This window comes from Dendropsophus ebraccatus, chromosome 7 (genome assembly GCF_027789765.1).
Source record: "Dendropsophus ebraccatus isolate aDenEbr1 chromosome 7, aDenEbr1.pat, whole genome shotgun sequence".
NCBI lineage: Eukaryota > Metazoa > Chordata > Amphibia > Anura > Hylidae > Dendropsophus > Dendropsophus ebraccatus.
In genome coordinates, this window is record NC_091460.1 from 59288477 (window position 1) to 59310563 (window position 22087).

At 40.5% G+C, this 22087-nt stretch overlaps 1 protein-coding gene across 2 annotated transcripts in view; it reads left to right on the forward strand.

Annotated features, from left to right (window-relative positions):
• The window catches only part of GABRB1 (gamma-aminobutyric acid type A receptor subunit beta1), a 379826-nt gene that overhangs the window by 285487 nt on the left and 72252 nt on the right, over positions 1-22087 (forward strand). For both annotated transcript variants that reach the window (XM_069976523.1, XM_069976524.1), the window contains exon 5: positions 20159-20241. In XM_069976523.1, the coding sequence (XP_069832624.1) occupies positions 20159-20241 (83 nt within the window). The remainder of the gene's footprint in view (positions 1-20158; positions 20242-22087) is intronic.

The window sequence follows — 22087 nt, forward strand, 5'->3', positions numbered from 1 at the left end:
ATAAGCAGAAGTGCCATAGGACCTCGTTTACTTTATTCCCATGAACAGCAGAATTCCTATCAGTGTGCCCCACATGTATCATAATGCGACACATACAAGTGACCTGCTTTTTTGCAAAAAACAGAGGAAAAATGGATGCATTTTTTTTACGGACACAAAAGTAGTGTCAGCTAAGTTTTTGTGTCCGTCAAAAAAAAACCGGATCCGTTTTGATCAATTTTTTTTTACAATGGAAGTCAATGGAAAAACCGATCAAAATGGATGCACACAAAAGCATCCGTTTTTTCATCCGTTTTTTGCAAAAAACGGATGAGAAAATTGGATTGCAAAAACGCAGTGGGAACCTAGCCTAAGCTATTAAGCAAAAGTCCTACAACAATCCAAGGGGTTTTTAATCTTGTTTAAACCTAATGATGCTGTGACATCCTTTGAGTTCCTATTGCACAATGATATCTGCAGCTTCCTAAAGCTGGGAAATGTAGGGGGGCAAAGAGGCATGTGTGGCTCCCTAGCCACTACTTAGAGAATAAAGTACTAAAGCTAGTACACTCCAGAGATCTTTGCAGTATAAAGTACAGTGGTACCTTTGTTTCTTGTATGCTTCAGCACTTAAACAATCCGGTATTCAAACAAAAATTTACCCGGAAATTACATTTGGAACTTGAGCTTTGCTTTGTATCCAAACTCCGTCAGGTGCAGCTGCAGTACTGCTGCTTGTCTGCCCCTTCCTCCTTCTGGTATCCTGACTCCTCCAGTCCCACACTACTGTCTACACATCCAGTAATGTCTCTCAGCATCTCCTGTTACATGTGACACTAGTTCATATTTTATATGTGGTAAAATGTATTCAGGCCACGAAACCAAAAATTATTATTGTCAAACCATTGCCACAGTATTACTGAGGAATAAATAGTTCCTTACACAACTGTTACAGCAATAAAAAAAAAAAACATGATGGGGTTTTTTCAGGGAAAGAGATAAACACTAACTATTAAACGGTTATAAAACAAATAGTGTATGAAAAGCTGAGGAAAATTACACTATGTCAGCCCTGTTCTCTATCTGGTCTTGTATCTGTCACCACTGGATCTTCTGCCATGTATCTGTGATGATTACAACAACGTGTAATTATTTTAGTATTTGTTTATTTCACGTTTTCTGCCTCAGTGTGCCATATAAAGAACATGGTGACATGCTTAAGAGTGAAAGAGAATTACTAACGTGTAGATTGTCTCAGACCTTCTTGTGAACATGTAACACATAAGACATGTCGCTACACATAGCATTTCACTGGCATGTCACCATCTCACACTTTTTGCTGTAGAACCAGTTGGCGGCAGAATCTTCTTTGTTTTTGCTAGGATCGTGGATCAATTTTGCTTTGCTTGGCTTTGAGGTGTTCCTTCTGTCCCTCTGGCTATATAAGGGTCTGGTCAGAGCCGTCTTTCCCATTGGGCCAGGTAGGCGGTTGCCCTGGGGCCCATGACTCATAGGGACCCCTCTGCCCTGCCCAATGGGAAAGACAACTGTGTCTGGCTGATAATCAGCTGCTGAGGGCAGTCGCCAGACACTCACAGTGACTGAATGACAGATTTACACACGGCCCCCTCAGACCAGTGGAGGCCCCAGCATAGCTAATTAGCAGTACAGTGGGGGAGGTTGCGGCGCTGCCTCGTACTTTTACATGACTGCCAGTAACATGATCAGTAACAGTAAGTTCTGGCAGCTGACTGCAGCGCTGCTGATCAGCTCCGCTGAGGGCCGCCATGAAGCCAAGGAGTCCTCAGCCGCTCCCAGAACTTGCTGTTACTGAAATATGTCACTGACAGTCATTTAAAAGTAACAGGCGGCGTAGCGGCATCCCACCGCCGCCATGCTGCTGATTATCTGAACTGGGGCCTTCACCCAAGTGAGGGGGCCACGTATCAACATCTCATTCAGTCACTGTGAGTAACTTATGTGGTGGTCTATTTATGGGGCGGGCTCAGCTCTGCCCAGGAGCCCATAAGACTGTTAAGATAGCCCTGGGTTTGGTTGCTGGTTTTAAGGTGTGGTTTATAGTCTTTTTGCTGCCATGTGTGCTGCATTTGTTTGTCTTATAGCCTGTCTCTTTCATGTTCACTAGTTTTGTATTGGTTTTCAAAAAGTCTCTCTGGTAGATTTCAAAGCTTTTTCTTGAGTTTCCTGGCCCTGCGTCTCCCGGCTTGTTTATGTTCAGCTCTAGTTTCTCTAACAAATTTTCATAGTTTTCAGCGCATTGTGAATGGCATTAAAGTCTTCTTTCCATATGTCTGCACAAACTAACTGCCGGGAGTCACTTCCATATTGCTGGAGTGGGACAATACTGTCTACTGTCTGTTCGATCTCTAAGAGGACTCTCCATCACTTCTCATCCAGTTTCCTGAAATTAATGTTAGCCTTCATGCAGAGTCACCTTCTTACTGCCTAGTGGCTTTTCTCAATATTTTCAATACAACCACCACCCAGCCAATGCTTATATACTTATCTTATATACTTAGCACCTTCCCTCCTTATTTTAGGGTGTATATTAGTTTCTGTACACAGAGCTTGTGCTTGTGTTTTTCAACAAAAATCTGGAACACACCCAAAAAATTGATATACAAAGGGGAAATTTGTGCACAAATATTTCATTACTTAGAAGGTTGCTACCATGAATAGAGGATGGTTGACCATTATCCTTTCCTTTGCCATGAAACTACTTAGATACAAATCTTTGGAATTGGTCAATAGTGTTGGCAAACTGATTGAATACAGCAACCTGTGCTGAAGGATTTTACAGAATCCCTTCACTGTGCACTTCACTAAATTGTAAATATTAGTAGTATTGCTTTGTTTTATTTTTATGGATATCCATTCCTTCTGCTTTAGCTCCTGCTCGTGAATTACTTGCTGTGAGCTTGAAGCGAGCAAACTTTTTTTTATTAGTCAAAGAGCTTTCTGCATGACAACTTTGACAAGGGCTAAATTAGTACCATGTTCTGGTTAGTATTCTTGTGACTTTAGGTGAATTACAGTCATTTTCTGGTTCAATTCTTAATACGCATAGAGGGAGGGATAAATGCGTGTGGAAAAAAATCAAAGCTTTTATTTTTTTAGATTATACGGTAGATTAATATGTTGTGATTAAACATTATCAAAATATTTTTGTACTATAGTTCAGTTCCCAATAACAATACCAATAACACCCTCTTTGATAAATAGTTTGACAATCTCAGTTTGAGACACCTTAAGTTTTATTCAAGGTTAACATTAAAGTGTTAGTATATTTGTCCACCTAACCACATCAGATCATATGTTCAGGAAATGAAGCAACTGTGCTATCTAGTAAACTACTTCTACTCCAAAATTTAAAAAAAAAAAAAAAAAAAAAAGAAAAAAACACAGTTACAGACCTCCCCAAAATAATTAAGGCTGGGTCCACAATATGATTCCGCAATACGCTCTCATGATAGTACCTGTAAAAAAGCACCTGTGCACACTGGCATACAAGTTCCATTGATCTAATGGCCCAAGTGTAGTCAACTAGTGACTATGTTGGTTTCATTTTTCACACACATACATGTTATTTCCAGGACTCAAAAGCAGGGTGTGTCTGGGGCTTTGAGTCCCAGAAAAATAGGCATTCACAATGACCCAAATGTAATCCCTAGTTAACATCATTCAGTCAATTAAAGGGACTGAACCTATTGCTACAAAAACAAGGCCACTTTTGCACCACTCTTGTCTCCAGTTTGGGTGGGGGTTCAAAACTCAGTTCCATTGAAGTAATCAGAGCTTAATTGCAAACCACACCTGAACTGGAGACAAGAGTGGTGCAAAAGTGGTCATGTTTTTGTAGAGCTGAATAACCCCTTTAACCCATAGACGCACTAGGACGTTATAGTACGTCCTGGCAGGAGGTTACTATCCGCACCAGGACGTACTATAACTTCCCGGCTCCCGGTGCTCACTGTTTACATAAACAGTGACCTGGAGCCGAAACTAAACTGTCAGCTGATAGCTGACAGTTCAGTGTAGCTGCTGCTGGAGCCCCTGAAGGGCTCCAGTACAACCAATCACCGGCATCAGAGGATCGGTAACGATCCACGGATGACGGTGAAATAAGCAGTAAACCCCCGGTCCCGGTCTCTGCCGAGTTCCGGGATCCGGGGGAAGCTGCTGCCACACCGTCCCCGCCCCCCGCTGCCGTGTGTTTCTGATCCCCCCCCCCCCCGGTGCCGTGTCCTGTGTCCTCCGTACCCCCCCTCCCGTGTCCTGTGTCCTCCGTACCCCACCACCTCCCGTGATGTTGTGTCCTCCGTCCTCCCCTGATCCGTGTCCTCCGTTCCTCCCCCTCCCTTGATGTATCCTCCCCCGATCCTCCCCCTGCTGCTGTGACATCCTGCCCCCTATCCATACCACCCACCCACCACCGCCGCCGCCGCTGCTCACCGGAGGTTCACAGCCGTGGTCACTCCATCCCCCTCCTCCTTGCAGCATCACTAGCTCGCCGGATCCCGGAGCTCAGAGTGGGTTCCAGGACCGGAGAGCCAGTGCTGCAAGGAGGGGGAAGGAGCGATCTCTGCTGTGATCCCCTCCTGCTGCAGCAGCATGTACCAGCGTCTGTGTAATGACACTGGTACATGCTGCTATATACTGTGATTGGCAGCTCTGTGATCAGAGCTGCCAATCACAGTATCTGATCATGGATGCAGGCTCTGATCCTTCACTTTGTGAGGAAATCAGAGCCTGCATCCATATATTGTAAAAAACACACACACACACACATTTAATAAAAAGTACCCCCTCCCCAGTGATCTCCCAGTAATAAGGGAGATCAGTTAGTTAGTGTCCGTCAGTCAGCGTCCGTTAGTAAGCGTCAGTCAGCATCCGTTAGTAAGCGTCAGTCAGCGTCCGTTAGTAAGCGTCAGTCAGCGTCCGTTAGTAAGCGCCAGGCAGCGTCCGTTAGTAAGCACCAGGCAGCGTCCGTTAGTAAGCATCAGTCAGCGTCCTTTAGTAAGCCTAAGCGTCAGTAAGCGTCTGTCAGTATCAGTCAACATCCGTTAGTAAGTGTCGTGTCAGTAAGTGTCCGTTAGTAAGCGTCAGTATCAGTCAATGTCCGTTAGTAAGAGTCAGTCAGCGTCCATTAGCAGGTGTCAGCAAGCGTCAGTCACCTTCTGTAAGTGTCAGCCAGCGTCCATTAGTAAGAGTCTGTCAGTGTCCGTTACTGAGCATCAGTCAGTGTCAGTTAGTTATCGTCAGTCAGCATCCATTAGTAAGTGTGAGTAAGTGTCAGTCAGTGTCCGTTAGTAAGTGTGAGTAAACGTCAGTCCGCGTCCGTTAGTAAGTGTCAGTAAATGTCCGTGCATTTACTGCTACAGCAGTAGTGCACACAGACATAGGTGCTCCTTCTCTTCTGAACCCTGTTGTGCACCCGTACAATAATTTACGTTCACAAATGGGGTATTTCCGTACTCAGGAAAAATTGCTTTACAAATATTGGGGGGCTTTTTCTCCTCCAAGCTTTTGGGGTTTCACCAATGCATAAGTGTGAAAAATGTGATTTTTCATTTTCACGGTCCACTTTTGCAAAAAACTGTGAAAAACCTGTAGGGTCCAAATGCCCGCTGCCCCCCTTGTTACATTCCTTAGGGGGTATAGTTTTCAAAATGGGGTCACTTGTGGGGGGTTCCCACTGTCTCGGCACTAGGGGGGCTCTGTAACTGTAACATGGTCTCCTACATTTATTCCAGCCAAATCCACACTCCAAAATTTAAAGGGTGCTCCCTCTCTTCTGAGCCATGTTGTGCGCTTGTGCAACACTTTATGTCCACAAATGGGGTATTTATAAAAACTGCAGATTCAGAGGAATAAATGTTTTATTGCATTTTACTTTTTATAGCTGGTTTGGTATGAAAAAAATAGGATTGAATTGCAATGTCTACAAAGAAAGTGGAAATTTTTACTTTTCACATCTACTTTGCAGTTATTCCTGTGAAATGCCTAAAGGGTTAAAAACTGTTTTAAATTTCAATTTGAATACTTCAAAGGGTGAAGAGTTCAAAATGGGGGGGATTATGGGGGTTTCTAGTATACAGGCCTCTGGAATATGCTTCAAAACTGAACTGGTCCCTAAAAAAATCTGAGTTTAAATTTTCACAAAAATTTAGAAAATTGCTAATAAACTATTACGGCCTCTAAAATCCTAAAAAAGTTAAAGCATGCCCACCAAATGCTGCCAACATAAAGTAGACATGTTATAGATGTGAATTAATCAATAACATTTGTGGCATAGCTATCTTCCTTATTGGCAGAGACTTTCAAATTTAGAGAAATGCAATTTTTTTCAATTTTTCACAACATTTGGGAGTTTTTCACAAAAAAAGCTAAAGGTATCGGCCCAAATGTACCACTAACATAAAGTAGAATATGTCACGAAAAAACAATCTTGGAACCACAAGGATCGGTAAAAGCATTCCAGAGTTATTAATATATAAAGTGACACATGTCATATTTGAAAAATTTGGCCGTGTCATAAACACCAAAACTAGCTGTGTCCCCTAAGGGTTAAAGTCAAGGAAGTTTGTGCAAGTATGACCAACATATGTGTTAGCATCCGATTCAGTTAGGTAGCCAACATATACATGGACTGTTTAGTAGAATAGTAAGGTGAACCCAGCCTAACAGGGAACAAATGAATTGTCCAAGTGTTCTTAAAGGTTTAATTATTTTTTTCATCCTCAATTTATGCAAAACTCGGTCGTGTCATGGGGAGGTAGCCAAGGACTGTATGACATAAAAAGCATCTGTTCTCACCTTCTTGAATAAAATACTCTGTTATAACAATACTGGTACGAATGTTTCCTATTCCTTTGAGTTTACTGTGGGAAGCAATATTTAACACAGCATGAATTGTTAATGCATGGCCTACACTGAATGATAGAAACCTTGTCATGAAATGTCCAATCCCTGGTGGCGAAAAAGGAAATTAAACTTTAATCTGTCCTCGCCTTTTCTTAAATGACATGATAGAATATAAATTCTAGCCATGTACTAGGTAAGGAATTGGGAATAAGCCAACCTTTAAGAAATCTTAAATACACAGAAAGCCTAATGCTACCAAAGTGAGTTTTCGAAATGCCAAGGAAAGATTGCTTACTTAACTTTTTATAGACTTGCACAGATAATCCTATTTTTGTTATTTACGTCTGACGGGGCTCAGATGCACCAGTTTATGTCTGATATGTTCTTCAAGATACCTATCTCAGAAAAATGGATTTAAAATGTGTCATGGAAAAGTATTCCTATGCCAAAGGGCTCTGAAACCTGTCATTGCAGACCTCACAGGAATTAGTTTCAGGAATTTTTCATGAAAGACTTTGATTACTAGAAGAATTTCACCGAATATATTTCTGGGTTGTGTATGAAATTACATCGCACAAATCTTCCAACAGTTTCCAGGTGTATTCAGTCAGATTACTGATCAAAATATATAAAGTACACTATATATACAGTATATATATATATATATATATATATATATATATCCTTACATCTCCACACATCTCAATAAGAATGTTTAAGGATGAATCTGAGGGTGCCGCATTTGATTAGCGGTAGCTGCTGAAGTTGCATAAAGCCCTAACAGTTCAGAAACTTTTAAAGGAGGCATGACATTATAAGGAGTATACTGGGTCCTCTTAAAGGGGTACTCCAGCGGGTGGGGTGCACTTTTTTGCTGGGACCGGGAAGGAGGTGGCCGAGGAAAAAGACGTCCACTCACCTCCCCGTCTCCAGCGGCGGGTCCCGCATTGTGGCGCTCCGGTGGCCGGTTCCCGGCCACTACCGGGTGTCTGACGCAGGCCCGAGACGTTACGTCTCAGGTCCGCTCAGACACTCAGTGAAGGAGACGGGATTTGTTTCAAGTCCGCTCAGATCACTGAGTGGCTGAGCGGACCTGAGATGTATCGTCTCGGGCCCGCGTCAGACACCCGGAAGCAGCCAGGAACCGGCAACCGGAGCGCCGCGATGCGGAACCCGCCACTGGAACCGGGGATGTCTTTTCCCTCGGCCACCTCCTCCCCGGTCCCAGCAAAAAAAGGGACCCCCGCTGGAGTACCCCTTTAAGTGTTTTATCAATGACTCCTCTCACTTGAGTTTAGCTGTTTTAGTCCATGTTCACACAATATATTTTTTCACTTACTAACGGCGGTTGTTGTAGGATTGCAACAACAGCCGCTGTTTGGTGAAAAATCAAATAACATGGAATCCCTGCTGGAGTATATACATTCATTGAATAGCGGCCGCACTAAATTGACAGACAATGTTAAGTACGGCTCCGGCCGCAATTTACATTGTTTGGAATGCTTAATTGGAATGCGAGCACTAGAGATGAGCGAACTACTCGGACTTTTGGTCCGAAAGCAGTTCGCTCTCTCATCATGCCTTTGATCCCGGCCGCATACTTGCGCTCACAGGAATATGGGGCCAGGATATTCCAAGGAATCCCTGTTGAATTCCCTGGAATATCCTGGCCGCATATTCGCCGGAGCGCAAGTATGCGGCCGGGATCAAAGGCAAAAAGAGAGAGCGCCGATGCAGTCGGACCAAAAGTCTGATGGTCCGCTCATCTCTAGCGAGCACCCCCAAATGTACTCTCATTCTAATTCGAAAGAAATTAATTTCATCCGGCCGCTTCTGCAGTATCAGCCGTGTTGAACTTCACAGACAGAAGCTGTCACAGAACGGCCGCTGTCTTACAGCATGTGAATGTGGCCTTAGAAGGGGAAATTGTATGGATTCAATTATCAGTACATACTAATTAGGCTGGGTTCACACTACATATATTTCAGTCAGTATATTTCAGTCAGTATTGCAACCAAAACCAGGAGTGGATTAAAAACACAGAAAGGATCTGTTCACACAATGTTGAAATTGAGTGGATGGCCGCCATATAACAGTAAATAACTGCCATTATTTCAATATAACAGCCGTTGTTCTAAAATAACAGCAAATATTTGCCATTAAATGGCGGCCATCCACTCAATTTCAACATTGTGTGAACAGATGCAGTCGGACCAAAAGTCTGCGCCGATGCAGTTGGACCAAAAGTCTGATGGTCCGCTCATCTCTAGCGAGCACCCCCAAATGTACTCGCATTTTAATTCGAAAGAAATTAAGTTCATCTGGCCGCTACTGCAGTATCGGCCGTGTTGAACTTCACAGACAGAAGCTGTCACAGAACGGCCACTGTCTTACAGCATGTGAATGTGGCCTTAGAAGGGGAAATTGTATGGATTCGATTATCAGTACATACTAATTATAATATATTTTTTATGGACAATTTTGGGGACTTAGACAACCATTGATCACTGAAGCTAGGGCTCATCTGAATTACCTGATCATCTTTTCAATGCTGTTTATAGTCATTCTATCACTTCTGTAATGGAAATCAGTGACTTATTACTGCCACAGATGCTTTACTTTTTTTTTCTCTTTAACATCTAAGATCCATTGAGTATTCATTTTTATTTGCGCCATTGTACTTGCTAACTGCACCCTTTATTTTTTTTGATATGTTGTATTTTTCTTTGTGCTCTAAAAATGACATGTTACCTTCATACAGTTTTTTTTTATTTCTTATTACTTTTAAAATAATAAAACACTTTTTTAATTGCTTTAGTTGCTTTACCATATTCTGATTCCTATAACTATAACATTTTTCACTGTCTGGAGCTTTTCAAAGACTAATGAAGCTTTTGTATTTATTGGTGGAATTTTAGGACTGATGGGAATTTTGCATAATTTTTTTGTGTCTTATTTAAAAAAAATAATAATTCCCACTTGCTTTTAATCGCTTTGCATTGCCATATTCCGATCCCTACAACATTTTTTTTAAACGTTTCCATCTACAGAGCTGTTTTTACTGGTGGCATTTTGTGGGACATAGGACTTTTTCATCGCTTTATATAAAAATTTTTTTTTTTTTTTTTTTTTCATTTTTAATTGAGAATTTAAGGTGACCCAAAACATCAATTCTAGCTCTGTGTTTTTTTTTTAATTATGTGTTTATTTTTTATAGTGATAAAAATACATTAAAAGTTTGTCCATTTCTGCACATGCCAATACCAAGTATGTAAAACCTTTGGGGGTTTCAATTTGGATTTAATGGTAAAAAGGGTACTTTTAATTTTATTATGGGATATAGATAGATTTTTTTTTTAACATCTGTTTTTCTCCCCCTATGGACTGGTAAAAGCTTATGTTTGATCACTAATGTGTGAGCTGTCATATATGTACCTCTACTTAAATGAAGTACAGCTAAAAATCTGCTAAATCCTGAAAAAACACTGGAAGCAGGGCCACTCCTGCCATAAGGCCAAACTAGTTAAATGATCAGGCTACAGATTTGTAGGAGCGGCATGTAGGATAATTCAAGGAAGTCAGGACTGCAAATACTTTGCAGGTATTGTTATATGCTTCAGACTTGACTACAAGTGATAACAAGTGATATCCCTTTAAATAGAGCATAAGGTGTAATGGTAGTATGACCATGAACAAGATCACCATGAGTAGTCAAAAGCCTCTCCTAATGTATAGTCATATGCTTTATAGAGGACAGGCGCTCAGAAACATATTTCGGTGCTAAATATGATTCACATTAGAAAAATGACTATGGTGTACAGCGCTGCACAATAATAACAGTTTTAGAGGCTGCCCCAAAAGTAAAGAACATTCTGACTGCTGTAATTAACAGCTATTTAATACTGAAGCTGAGCAGCGGGTTGATAGACTTCAACATGAAACAGACAAGTGAGTCACATAACAGATCATTTAAATTAATCCCAAGTTAATTCTCAGCCTCTTACTGTACCAAAAATCCAACAATGGCAGCTTCCGAGAAAAAAATAAACTTTAAACCTCCATAGAAAAAAATACAGCAGGAAATGCAGAGGGAAAGAAATGCATTCTGGGACTTATAGTACTAGGCAACTGCTCAACTAAATGCAATCACAAAATACAGAATTAAGACCTCCAAACAAAGGGGGTGAGTTTTTTTTCTTTTCTTTTTTTTAACCTGATGTTGGTGTACCCCATTTAGCATTTGTATCCTTAACTAGTTGGATAAAATACCACAAAAATAATAAGAAAAAATATCTTTCCAGACAACAGTAAGGTAAATTATTTCCTGAGAAGCAGAATGTTGCTTTGTCCCCAGAAGCAAGTTTATGGAATGAAAAATTCTTTTTTTTTTCTTCCAAAGATCGTGTTCCAGCTGCAAATAAAGTTATTTTCTGTACATTTTGTGCTACAATACATTGTGTACTACAGTAAACTCTACTCTGCAACTCTCCAGCAATCACAAGCACTGGCTGTGCAATTCAGCCTTAACTGCCATTATATTGTATGTGCTCAAGCTTCTGTCTGTACCAATATATTACTGAGCACCTAGCACCACTGTCAAATAAAAAGGAATCGAATAATAAAGAAACAGGGCGTTTTAGTTATAAGGTATGAAAACTCAGATTGTTTGTTTAGAAGCAATAGGAATAAAATTGTTATTTCACTCCATAAAATATAAGTATAATAACTTATGTGACAAGATTTCATCAAAAGGCAAAAACACTAAAGGTTTTTTCACTCTGCTATGATGGGCAGCCTTCCCCAGGGTTCCTCTAGGAACATAAAGTACATGGAGGGTAAAAGAGTATAGTGGGCAGGAGCTGTAGTAGCAGATGGCTGCTCTGTGCGTTAGCAAGAGACCTTGGCTCACATATCTAAATGCCGTAGTGTGTCATGTTGTCATCCAACCACATGGTGGCAGTATTTCAAGGAAAAAGAAAAAAACAAAACACAGTATGTGCTAAGGTACATGCATACATAAATTTGCTATGGTTGTACAATTCCATGTAATCTCACTCATTCATTACTGGGCTTCCATTCCAGAAGTAAGCAAAAGAAGTTCAGAAAAAGCCATCTAAGGCTTAATGCAGCTTATGATATACGGCCCATGTACTGGCCACATATCAGGGACTTACAATGGATATGTGTTTTAAGCCTAAGGCCCCCTTCACATATATCATGTGGTCTGCCACTGTTTTTGTTGGAAACTGAGATTTAAAATGTCTGGCACTTGAATCTGGACACCAGATTGCCGGACACACAGGGAGCGCTCGGGGGTTGAGTTTGTTGTTGTTGTTTTTTTTTTTTAATCTTGTCATCATGGGGGCCATCTACTATAGGGAGACTGCTCACAGAGGACAGCAGCACTGGAAGCCATCTCTTATAAGGGGAGAGCAGCAGTACAGGGGGCCATCTACTATAGGGGGCAGCAGCACAAAGGGTTGTCTACTATAGGAAGCAGCAGAACAGGGGGCCATCTACTATAGGGGCAGCAGCACAAAGGGTTGTCTACTATAGAGGCAGAAGCACAGGGGGTCATCTGCTATCAGGGGCAGAAGCACAGGGGGTCATCTGCTATAGAGGGACTACTCACAGGGACCATCAATTATATAAGGACTAGAGGAACATCTACTATAGGGGTCAGAAGTACAGGGGGTCCTCTTTTATGAAGGGCTGCGCAGGTTTATATCTTCTATATGAGGATGTACAGGGAACCATATTTTTTCCGCTCTAGAGTCCCACAGGTGGGGGGTGCAGGACGGTTGGGGGGACCCAGTTTGGGTAGACAGCCTGGAGCCCAGGGTACATTTAATCTGCCCCTGTGTAAACCCAGCCTAAGAATATATAAAAACGAAGGTGTGTAGCTGAAGACACAGATGAGAGGGATAGCATGTTATCTAGGTGCTAAATGCCACAGGCTTTATCTATAAGTCACTTTGACCTTGGTCATGATATTGAGATACAGGGCAAGGTAGCAAACTATATCTTTGCCCTGGGTTAAGGAAACCTAGCGTTGACTCTGTAAACAGTCTACTTCATAGAAGCCTGCCATCCTCAGGAAAATCTCCTGCGTTCTTCATTGTCACAATCAAAAATTCAGACACTTTGTATGTATTTGTTTCAAAACTAATTAGTTCTAAAGACAAGTTTATTCAGTCTGAGATAAGAACGGGGATGTTACATAAGATAAAAGTTAGCTTTCTTCCAGCATCTGCATTGCACAACCCCTGCTAACCTTTTCAGCTTTGTTTTCTTGCAGTCTACACTTGAAAGCTTTGCCTTTCTTTATAGCCTACAGCTTTTTGTTCTAGTCACTTCTACTTGTTCATAATAGAACTGCATCCTTAGGGCCAACATCAGACAAACGATAAACTTTATAAACTTTGAAAGCATTAGAATCTGTGTGTTCGCTGTACACTGGATATTCTCGTGTCAATGCAAAGTGACTATTTGTCTGCTGGTAATCAAAAGGAAAACAGCACATGGTGTCTAGGATAGAAGTTCTGAGACCTTTGCTGCTTCTTTTGACTATTTTAATTGCTTTATTAGTGCATTTAAAGGGGTTTCCCTTATGGAGGTATTCCTGTCCAAATGTCCTGTTAGAACATATGATAAATAAAATATGTTCTAACAGGATACATATAAACCTTATACTTTCAGTGGCGTATTATTCGCTGGATACAGTTTGCCACACTAGTGCTGCCATAGTTACAGTAGGTTAGGGGGGGCCTAGGCTTGGTGAACAGCCCGAGGCCTATGGTAAAGTTAATCTGCCCCTGGTCATAGATGGGAAACCTCAGTTTGAGACCTCCTCTGTGTAAGACAGAGCAGTATTTATTGCTTTTTTTAATTCAGACTGTCCATATTTTACTCATACCACAATCTGAATGCCGCCATGTAATATTATTATTTCTGCAGGCTTCTCCCAGCAAAATCAGCTGATTAAAAGCATTCCCAGGAGATGAGCTCTAAAATGTCAGCTCACTATGGTAGCAGCATCTATATGATAGGGATTATCTATGATCAGATTTTTTATATTATTTTCAAAAGGCTTTTTAACAGAATAGACATAAAACACATAGGAAAAGATATCACCATAACATTACGCTGGGCTAGCAGCCCTAACGTGAAGTTCATGTCTTATCCACCTGTTTATTAGTAAAGGAAAGAAAAAACATTATTATTATTATTATTATTATTATTATTATTATTATTTATACATACAAGAGATAGTTTTTATTAAAAAAAAAAGATTCACTTCCGCACTTAGGCTAGGTTCACACTGTGTTTTCTCATCCATTTATGTACAGTATGTTTAATTTTAACAGAAAAACATGTGGTTAAAAAAAAACAGACCCATTTCAATCCCCCTTTTTTAACCCCCTCCCGCCGCTGGGCAGTAATTTAACGTCGCTGATCCCATAAGCTGATGTCCTAAAACGACCTGGGCATTGATGCATCAATGACCCATGGTCGTGAAAGGGTTCATGTAAATCAATGGAAAACAGATTCCAATTTGGCATACAACTGCATCCGGTTTTGCATCCATGTCTATATTAAACGGACAGCAAAAGCGCTGTGTAAACCCAGTATTATGAGGAGCTAACAGTTTGTTCTTTATTAAAAATTTTAAAAAGCTATCTCCCACAAAACATTACACAATGTAAAAATGTTGCAAAACAGCCGTTATTAATGACCATCATTATTGTTTGCTATTATTAATTAAGGCTATTGTTTTGCCCTTATTTTCATATTGTGGGAACATAGCCTTAGGCCCCGTTCACACAGAGCAAGAGGGGCGGAATTCCGCGGCGGAATGCCGTTAGCCTCCGTGTCATAATGAGACTCTATGGGAGGAGCGCACGCCACATTGCTCAGCGTCCCTCAGTGCTGAAGAACGAACATGTTCATTCTGCAGTGCAGACAGATGCAGCGTGCGCGCCTTCCTTAGAGTGTCATTATGACACGGAGGCTAACAGCATTCCGCCCCTCTTGCTCTGTGTGAACAGGACCTAAGGCTATTTTCCCACAATATGAAAATAAGGTCAATTGTCCGGCGGGGAATTCCGCCCCTCTTGCTCTGTGTAAATGGCTGTTGTTTAACACTACCTACGGCCAGAATTAATGATCATTATTGTTAAGTTGTCAGATCTCTAGATAAAATGAAATCCTGCAGCTCTCACTAAATACTGCTGCAAATAGCAACTGTACAGTAGAGAGAGAAAAATATATATATATATATATATATATATATATATATATATATATATATATATATATATTTGTTTGAGTGTGTGTGTGTGTATAAATACCAAGTGCTGGTAAAAGAAAAAAAAGTCATTTTCTATAGAACTTCTCGGCTGTGTTGCTCATCGTAACATGTTGTTTATCATAATATATGTGTGAAATGTCTTTAAAAAAAAATGCACAATATTGTCACTGCAGAAAAAAACTGGTAGAGACACTCAGAGAGAGCATTGTGCTGAAAGATACTGAGATAATGTAATTACACCAAGCATATGGTGTAAACCTCACAGACACCCACCGGATCTTAAGTCTAGGGATTCTTGGGAGTTGTACTGAAAATGTCTATTTTATGATAATGTATTCAAATCCCTTATTAGATGTCTGTGAAAAGGGAGAGTAAACTGTAAAATGTCAAGAAAAGTAGGATTTTATAAATTTTTGGGTAGATTTTTTTTAAACATTGTTGATCACTTTTATGTATCCATTATTTTTTATAATATATTTAGTATATATATGTAGATCATTCAAGAACCGCCCACACCCTGTTTTTATATCATTTTGCATGTATATTTTTTAATTTTCAGAATGTAAGTCAAAATATTTCTTTAAACGTCAATGAATGCAAGCCATTCACCAGCATGTTCTCCTTCTGTGTTTTTCTCAACAAAAAGTAACTAAAAACAAATAACCTACAGCACCAGAAAAGTAAGCATAGTATAATATCTATTCTGAGATTGCTACAACAACTGTGTTATTATAAGAATCTTTCATTTAGCTACTAACATTCTTACACTAAATTTCCTGGTAGATTATAGATTTTGAGCGTGATTCAAAAAGTAAAGTTCCCAATAAATGAAACCTGACCATGGTAACTAGTGATGAGCCGACCCATGGAATTTCGAGTTTGACGGGTTTTGACTAACTTAACCCCTTAAGGACCGGGCCAATTTAGTTTTTTTGCGTTTTCATTTTTTCCTCCTTATGCTTAGAAGGCCATAGCACTTTTTCACCTAGAAACCCACATGAGCCCTTTTTTTTGCAACACTTATTGTACTTTGTAGTGACAGGCAGAACTTTTTTCCTAAAGTACACTGCAAAACCAGAACAAAAATAAATGTGTGGTGAAATTGGAAAAAAAAAACGCATTTTGTTTATTTGGGGGATATTCGTTTTTACGCCGTTCGCCCTGGGGTAAAACTGACTTGTTATATATGTCCGTCAAGTCGTTACGATTACAACGATATGTAACATGTATAACTTTACTTTTATGTGATGGCTTGTAAAAAAGCCATTGTTAACAAAAGTATGTTCCTTAAAATCACTCGATTCCCAGGCTTATAGCGCTTTTATCCTTTGGTCTATGGGGCTGTGTCAGGTGTCATTTTTTGCGTCATTATATGTACTTTCTATTTTTATTATTTCTTTCTATTTTTCTTTTTATTACAATTTTTCTGGATTTGATGTGACCAAAAATGTGCAATTTTGCACTTTGGGATTTTTTTGCGCTTACGCCGTTTACCGTGCAAGATCAGGAATGGAATAAATTAATAGTTCGGGGGATTACACACACGGCAATATTTTTATTTATAACATGGGAAAAGGGGGGGGGTGATTCAAACTTTTATTAGGGGAGGGGGCTTTTTTATTAATAACATCACTTTTTTTTTTTTTTTTACACTTATACTAGAAGCCCCCCTGGGGGACTTCTAGTATAAGTACACTGATCTCTCATTAAGATCTATGCTGTATAGATATACAGCATAGATTAATGAGATAGGCACTTGATCGCTTACGGCTGCTGCAGTGCCGAGTGCCGAGCCGGGATCAGCACCATTACGGTGCAGACCCCGGCTGAGCCGGACGTGTGGATCACGTTGTCCCGGAGGAGCAATCCACCCCACTAGACACCAGGGAGCAGCTGCATAAGGTAATCTGATGATCAACTTTGACAGCTGCATCTGATTACCTGATTAGCAGGCATGGCGATCGGACCGGGACACCCGGGACCACAAAAACCTGAACCCCCATTGAAATCAATGAGGACCCAAAGTTTTGGGCATAGAAAAAATTGTGTAAAATGCTGTAGGAAGCGTTGGAGGACTGTAAAAGGAAGCAAACGTACCTTTCTTATCCTATTTGTTTTCTGGCCAATTGTCCTGTTTTTAACTCCATTTTGTTTCCTTTTGCAGCCCTCTCCAATTTACTTGCCATAGTTAGCAGTGTGTACATGATTATGTGTGTATTTCCTTGCCATTGTCATCAGTGATCTGTATTTTGGTCAGTATTTTTTCAACCAAAACCAGGAGTGGATTTAAAACACAGAAACTGTGCAAATCTTTCCATTATAATTTTCTGTCAGTACTACTCCTGAATTTAGCTACAAATACTGACCAAAATACTGACAGAAATACTGACCAAAATACTATGTGTGAACATAGTCTATAAATGACATACAGTGGTGCCTTGGATTACGAGCATAATCCGTTCCGGGACTGTGCTTGTAATCCAAATCACTCTTAAACCAAAGCAAATTTTCCCATAAGAAATCATTGACATGCAGACAATTGGTTCCACACCCCAAGAATAATAATTTATTTTTCTAAATAAAAAATGTTAAACTAATGAAAGAAACATTTAGAGACAGCAGAATATGTGATATTATAAGTTACTGTACAGTATAGCAATCAGCATGTGGTGTATAATGTATAGTAACTGCATAAACCTGAAAAATAGCAGCAGTTTGTAGATAGAGTATGGAACTGCAGATCCCCATAATGCTGTAGCGTAGTACAACAGGCTAGAATAGAGAAGCAGGGCTGCTGTCAGAGGTCTGTGTGGTCACATGACAGCAATGGGGAAGGGGTGTGTGTTCAGCATGGACCAAACAGGACTGACAGAGACTGCACAGAGCATGAAGGAATGAGCAGGGCAGATGTGTCCGGGGAGAGAGGGTTTACAGCTATGAAGAGATTACCTCCACAGTCCTGTCCCCTGATGCAAGCCCCAGCCTGAAGTGGATCTGCTATCCACAGTGCTGTAGAACCCGCTATGCAGACCATATCCCTCCCCCACTCGCACTCCCACCCAGTACAGGGAGCTCTTAAACCAAAGCAATGCTCTTAAACCAAGTCACAATTTTGAAAAACTGTGAGCTCTTCAACCAAAACGCTCTTAAACCAAGTTACTCTTAAACCAAGGTAACACTGTATTTACTTCCCACAGTTGTTACTGCCTAAGGCCTCATTCACATGTCCAGTGTTTTTTATGGAGCGTGATTTTTTTCTGCTCCATGAAAAACACGGGACGTCTGTTGATTGCATCCGTTTGGATGCACTAGGTTGGGGTAGGGAAGTGCTGGTGTTGTCCGTGGCCGAAGTGGGGGGATGACAGGAGCAGGGGGAGATGGGAGCTGGTGAGAGACTGGAGTAGGAGAGATAGGAGCCTGTGAGAGATGGGAGCAGGGGAGATGGGAGCCGGTGACAGGAGCGGGGAGATAGAAGCCGGTGACAGGAGGGGGGGAGATGGGAGTCGGTGATAGGAGCAGGGGGAGATATTCATGCCGCCATGGGCACTATGACCTGTCCTATTTTTTTCACGGCAGGGATCACAGCACAGATGACAGCACAGATGGTGTGAATGCACACATAGGATTTAATGGGACCTAAAATTGTCCATGGCCGCGTATCTGTGACCATGGACAATTTTACGGGATGTGTGAATAAGGCCTAACTTGTGTATTTACTTGCCACTGTTAGTATGTAAATGATGATGAGCCATCCGGACTTTTTAATTTGGGTCCACTCACCACTAATGGCAACATGAGGAATGTGAATTTCCAAGTAATCTCTGCCATATAAATGTACATGCCCACGGCTAAAAAGAGATTTGTATGGTAACAAATGATCAGAGTCCCCTAAAGCAATTCCATAATAAATTGTCCTCTATATTTGGAATATCTACATTGTGGAGAATGGTACAAATTTGTGACATATAGGATTCAAATGGAATGTCTTCCATTCAACCAGTTATATTATGGGTTTCCTATTATGTCAGAGCCTGGGCCACAAGAGGATCCTTTGGTACTCTGACATAACAGACCCCACTCCTTTGTGACCACTGGGACTCACTTTTTGGACCTAAAATTTATTTCGGTAGAATTCGCTAAAATTGGCCATCAAATTTGATTCAGATTAGACAGCCAATTCAGATTCTTACAAAAGCAGGGAGTGTTGTCAGGCGAGAAGCTAGGAAGACACTGCATACCACACATCACTTATATTTGCTTGCCTGGGTTCAGAGCATCTCGCATTGCTGCTTACCTCCAGGAGGCTCAAAACATTTCTGCGTAGGGTGTTTTGCACCAGGTCCAGCAAATGTCTCTAAGTGAACAGAAGACCCTGAACCTCTACATTCACCCAAAATGAATTAAGATTTGGACTAATCTGATTTTATGGGGAAATATAGATCAAAGTCAGATTGTAACTAACAGGTTCATCTCAACTTATGATGCCTAAAAGGTTCCAATTTCCAAGCAATCCATATAAGACTGCTATTCAGGTTTCTTAGGATAAGTTAGAAAAAGTGGGCAATATGCCTAAAACAGTGTCACAGAATGCAATGGATACTTGTGGTACCTTCATCCAAGGAGTTGGCAAACACTCATCCCTTTAAATGGTCAGGAAAATATAGCTTTTTCCTTCCAAAAACAATACCACTCGTTCTCAGTTTGCATGTGGTATTGTACTGTTGCTCAGTCCCGTTGAAGTAAATGGAGCCCAATTGTAATATGACACAGCTGTGGTGCTATTATGGAAGAAAGCAGTAATGTTTTTCTATCGCTGGTTAACCCCTTTAACTCATGTGTCAATGCTATGATAAAACATATTTCTAAATATACTGTTCTCCTAAATATACGGTAGATAAAGTTACAGCACATTCTATTATTAGTATTATTGTTGTTGCATTTTATATATTCCATATATAATATTTTTATTTTATTTTATTTTAGGATTACAACCACAGCTGCTTGTATGATGGATCTACGCCGATACCCCCTAGATGAACAAAACTGCACACTTGAAATTGAGAGTTGTAAGTAATGTCTAATTTTAACCTACAACTTTTTAACTTTGAATCACCTACTGTAGCTTTGTGCAGCTGGTACATGAATATCTTTTTATTCAGTGATTCTGTTGCTTGTTTGCTTTCTTGTTGTATTGTGAAAAACTGACCTTCTCTGGGCATGCATTTTGGCTTTTGAACATGCAATCTGAGCTACTGATAAGACAGAGAGTGGATTCAACTTACCTCCCACTTCAAACAAACAGTGCAGATAAAGTGCAACTACACTTTAGTCGCATCTTAGTCATCTGTTTTATTTTTTCTCATAATTAAGGTTTATTATGTTGTTATTTTACTGTGTGTGAACTGAGCCTATGGCAAATTATAAAATTAAATTGTGACACCTGATAAACCTATGAGAATACTGTATATCAGAGAATTTGACGTTTTTATGTAATATCCATACAATCCACCTCTGAGACCAGTGACTGTCAGAAGAATGTGTGGAGGTGGTGGTGGGGGGGGGAGGCAGAGAGAGAGAGGTACTCGGTCTCAGCACTAAGAACTTGACTGATCGAAACTTTTGATGAGTTTGTCTGACATGTCAATAGTATATTTAAATGACAGTAATACTTTATTATGGGACTCCACAATTAAAGGACAACTCCGGCGGGACCCCCCCCCCCCAAAAAAAAAACCACAGACACACACAGACACCATACTCACCATCCCTCCGGTGACGATCGCCACTCCATTCGCCCGCCGTCCGCCTCACCGTCACCTGCGTCCGCTGTCCAGCGATGTCTCCTGCTTCCGGGTCCATGAGAGAGAAAAGGCTGCCAGCGCGAGTTGTCCTTTAAATACTTAGGACCAAACCTTGTTACATCCTATACCACAGTAATGTCATGTTTCTTTCGTCCTTATATATGCCTTATGTAGTATAAAGTACTCTCTGCTAGGATCTGCATTTAGAGTGAATCTACCTCTACAATTACTCAATAAAGAATTCCATATAAACTGATTAACTGATAAACTGATAAACAGTGCTGTCCATTTTTCCCATCACCACCTGGTTCCTGAGATCTCGTCCGGCTTGTATATATGCAAATGTCTAGTTTGGTGCACTAGAGGCAGGCCAAGTGCCCCCAGTGCACCAATATCTCCTCCGCTTCCAAATGAAGTCTGTCCCTGGCCGGCCGCATCACTAAGGGGAGGAGATGAGCAGGGCCCTCACTCCTCATGTGTGACTTGATGGCTACATGTGTGTTTGATTTTTCTTTGTATGTAACCCAAGAATTGTAAAATGCTGCAAAATATGTTGGGGCTATATCAATAAAAATGATCATGATTATTATAATAATAATTTCACTGTTATTATTATTATTATTATTATTATTTCATGTCTTGTTACTCCAGCACTGGTCATCGCTTTCTAGAATTGATATGGTACAGTGTAGCTCTAGTGGGGTTTGTTTTTAATATTGGGAATGTGGTGTACCCCAGAGGTGTATCAAACCACTTGCTCATGTTGGCTCTCATTTCCCAGGGTAACAAAAAAAATATTCAGTTAATTTATTATTCTTTTTTTATTCCCTTTGACTTTTTAGGATAAATAACCATTACAAAATCCAAAAGGAACTTTTGATGTTTTTTTATATGAATGTATCATTTTCCGTTGCTGAAGTGGTGTGGGACTCTTGAAGGCTTTCCTGTGGGGTTTACTCTTCTGGGAAATTTGCTGTGCAAGTTCTGAGAAAGAAATGAAATGTCAGGAGTGTTTCACACCACAGGAAAAGAAGTATGTTAATGGTCCCATTCCTGATATACAAAAAGCATGGTTATCTGAGCAAAATGAATATAGAGAAATCTTACTTAA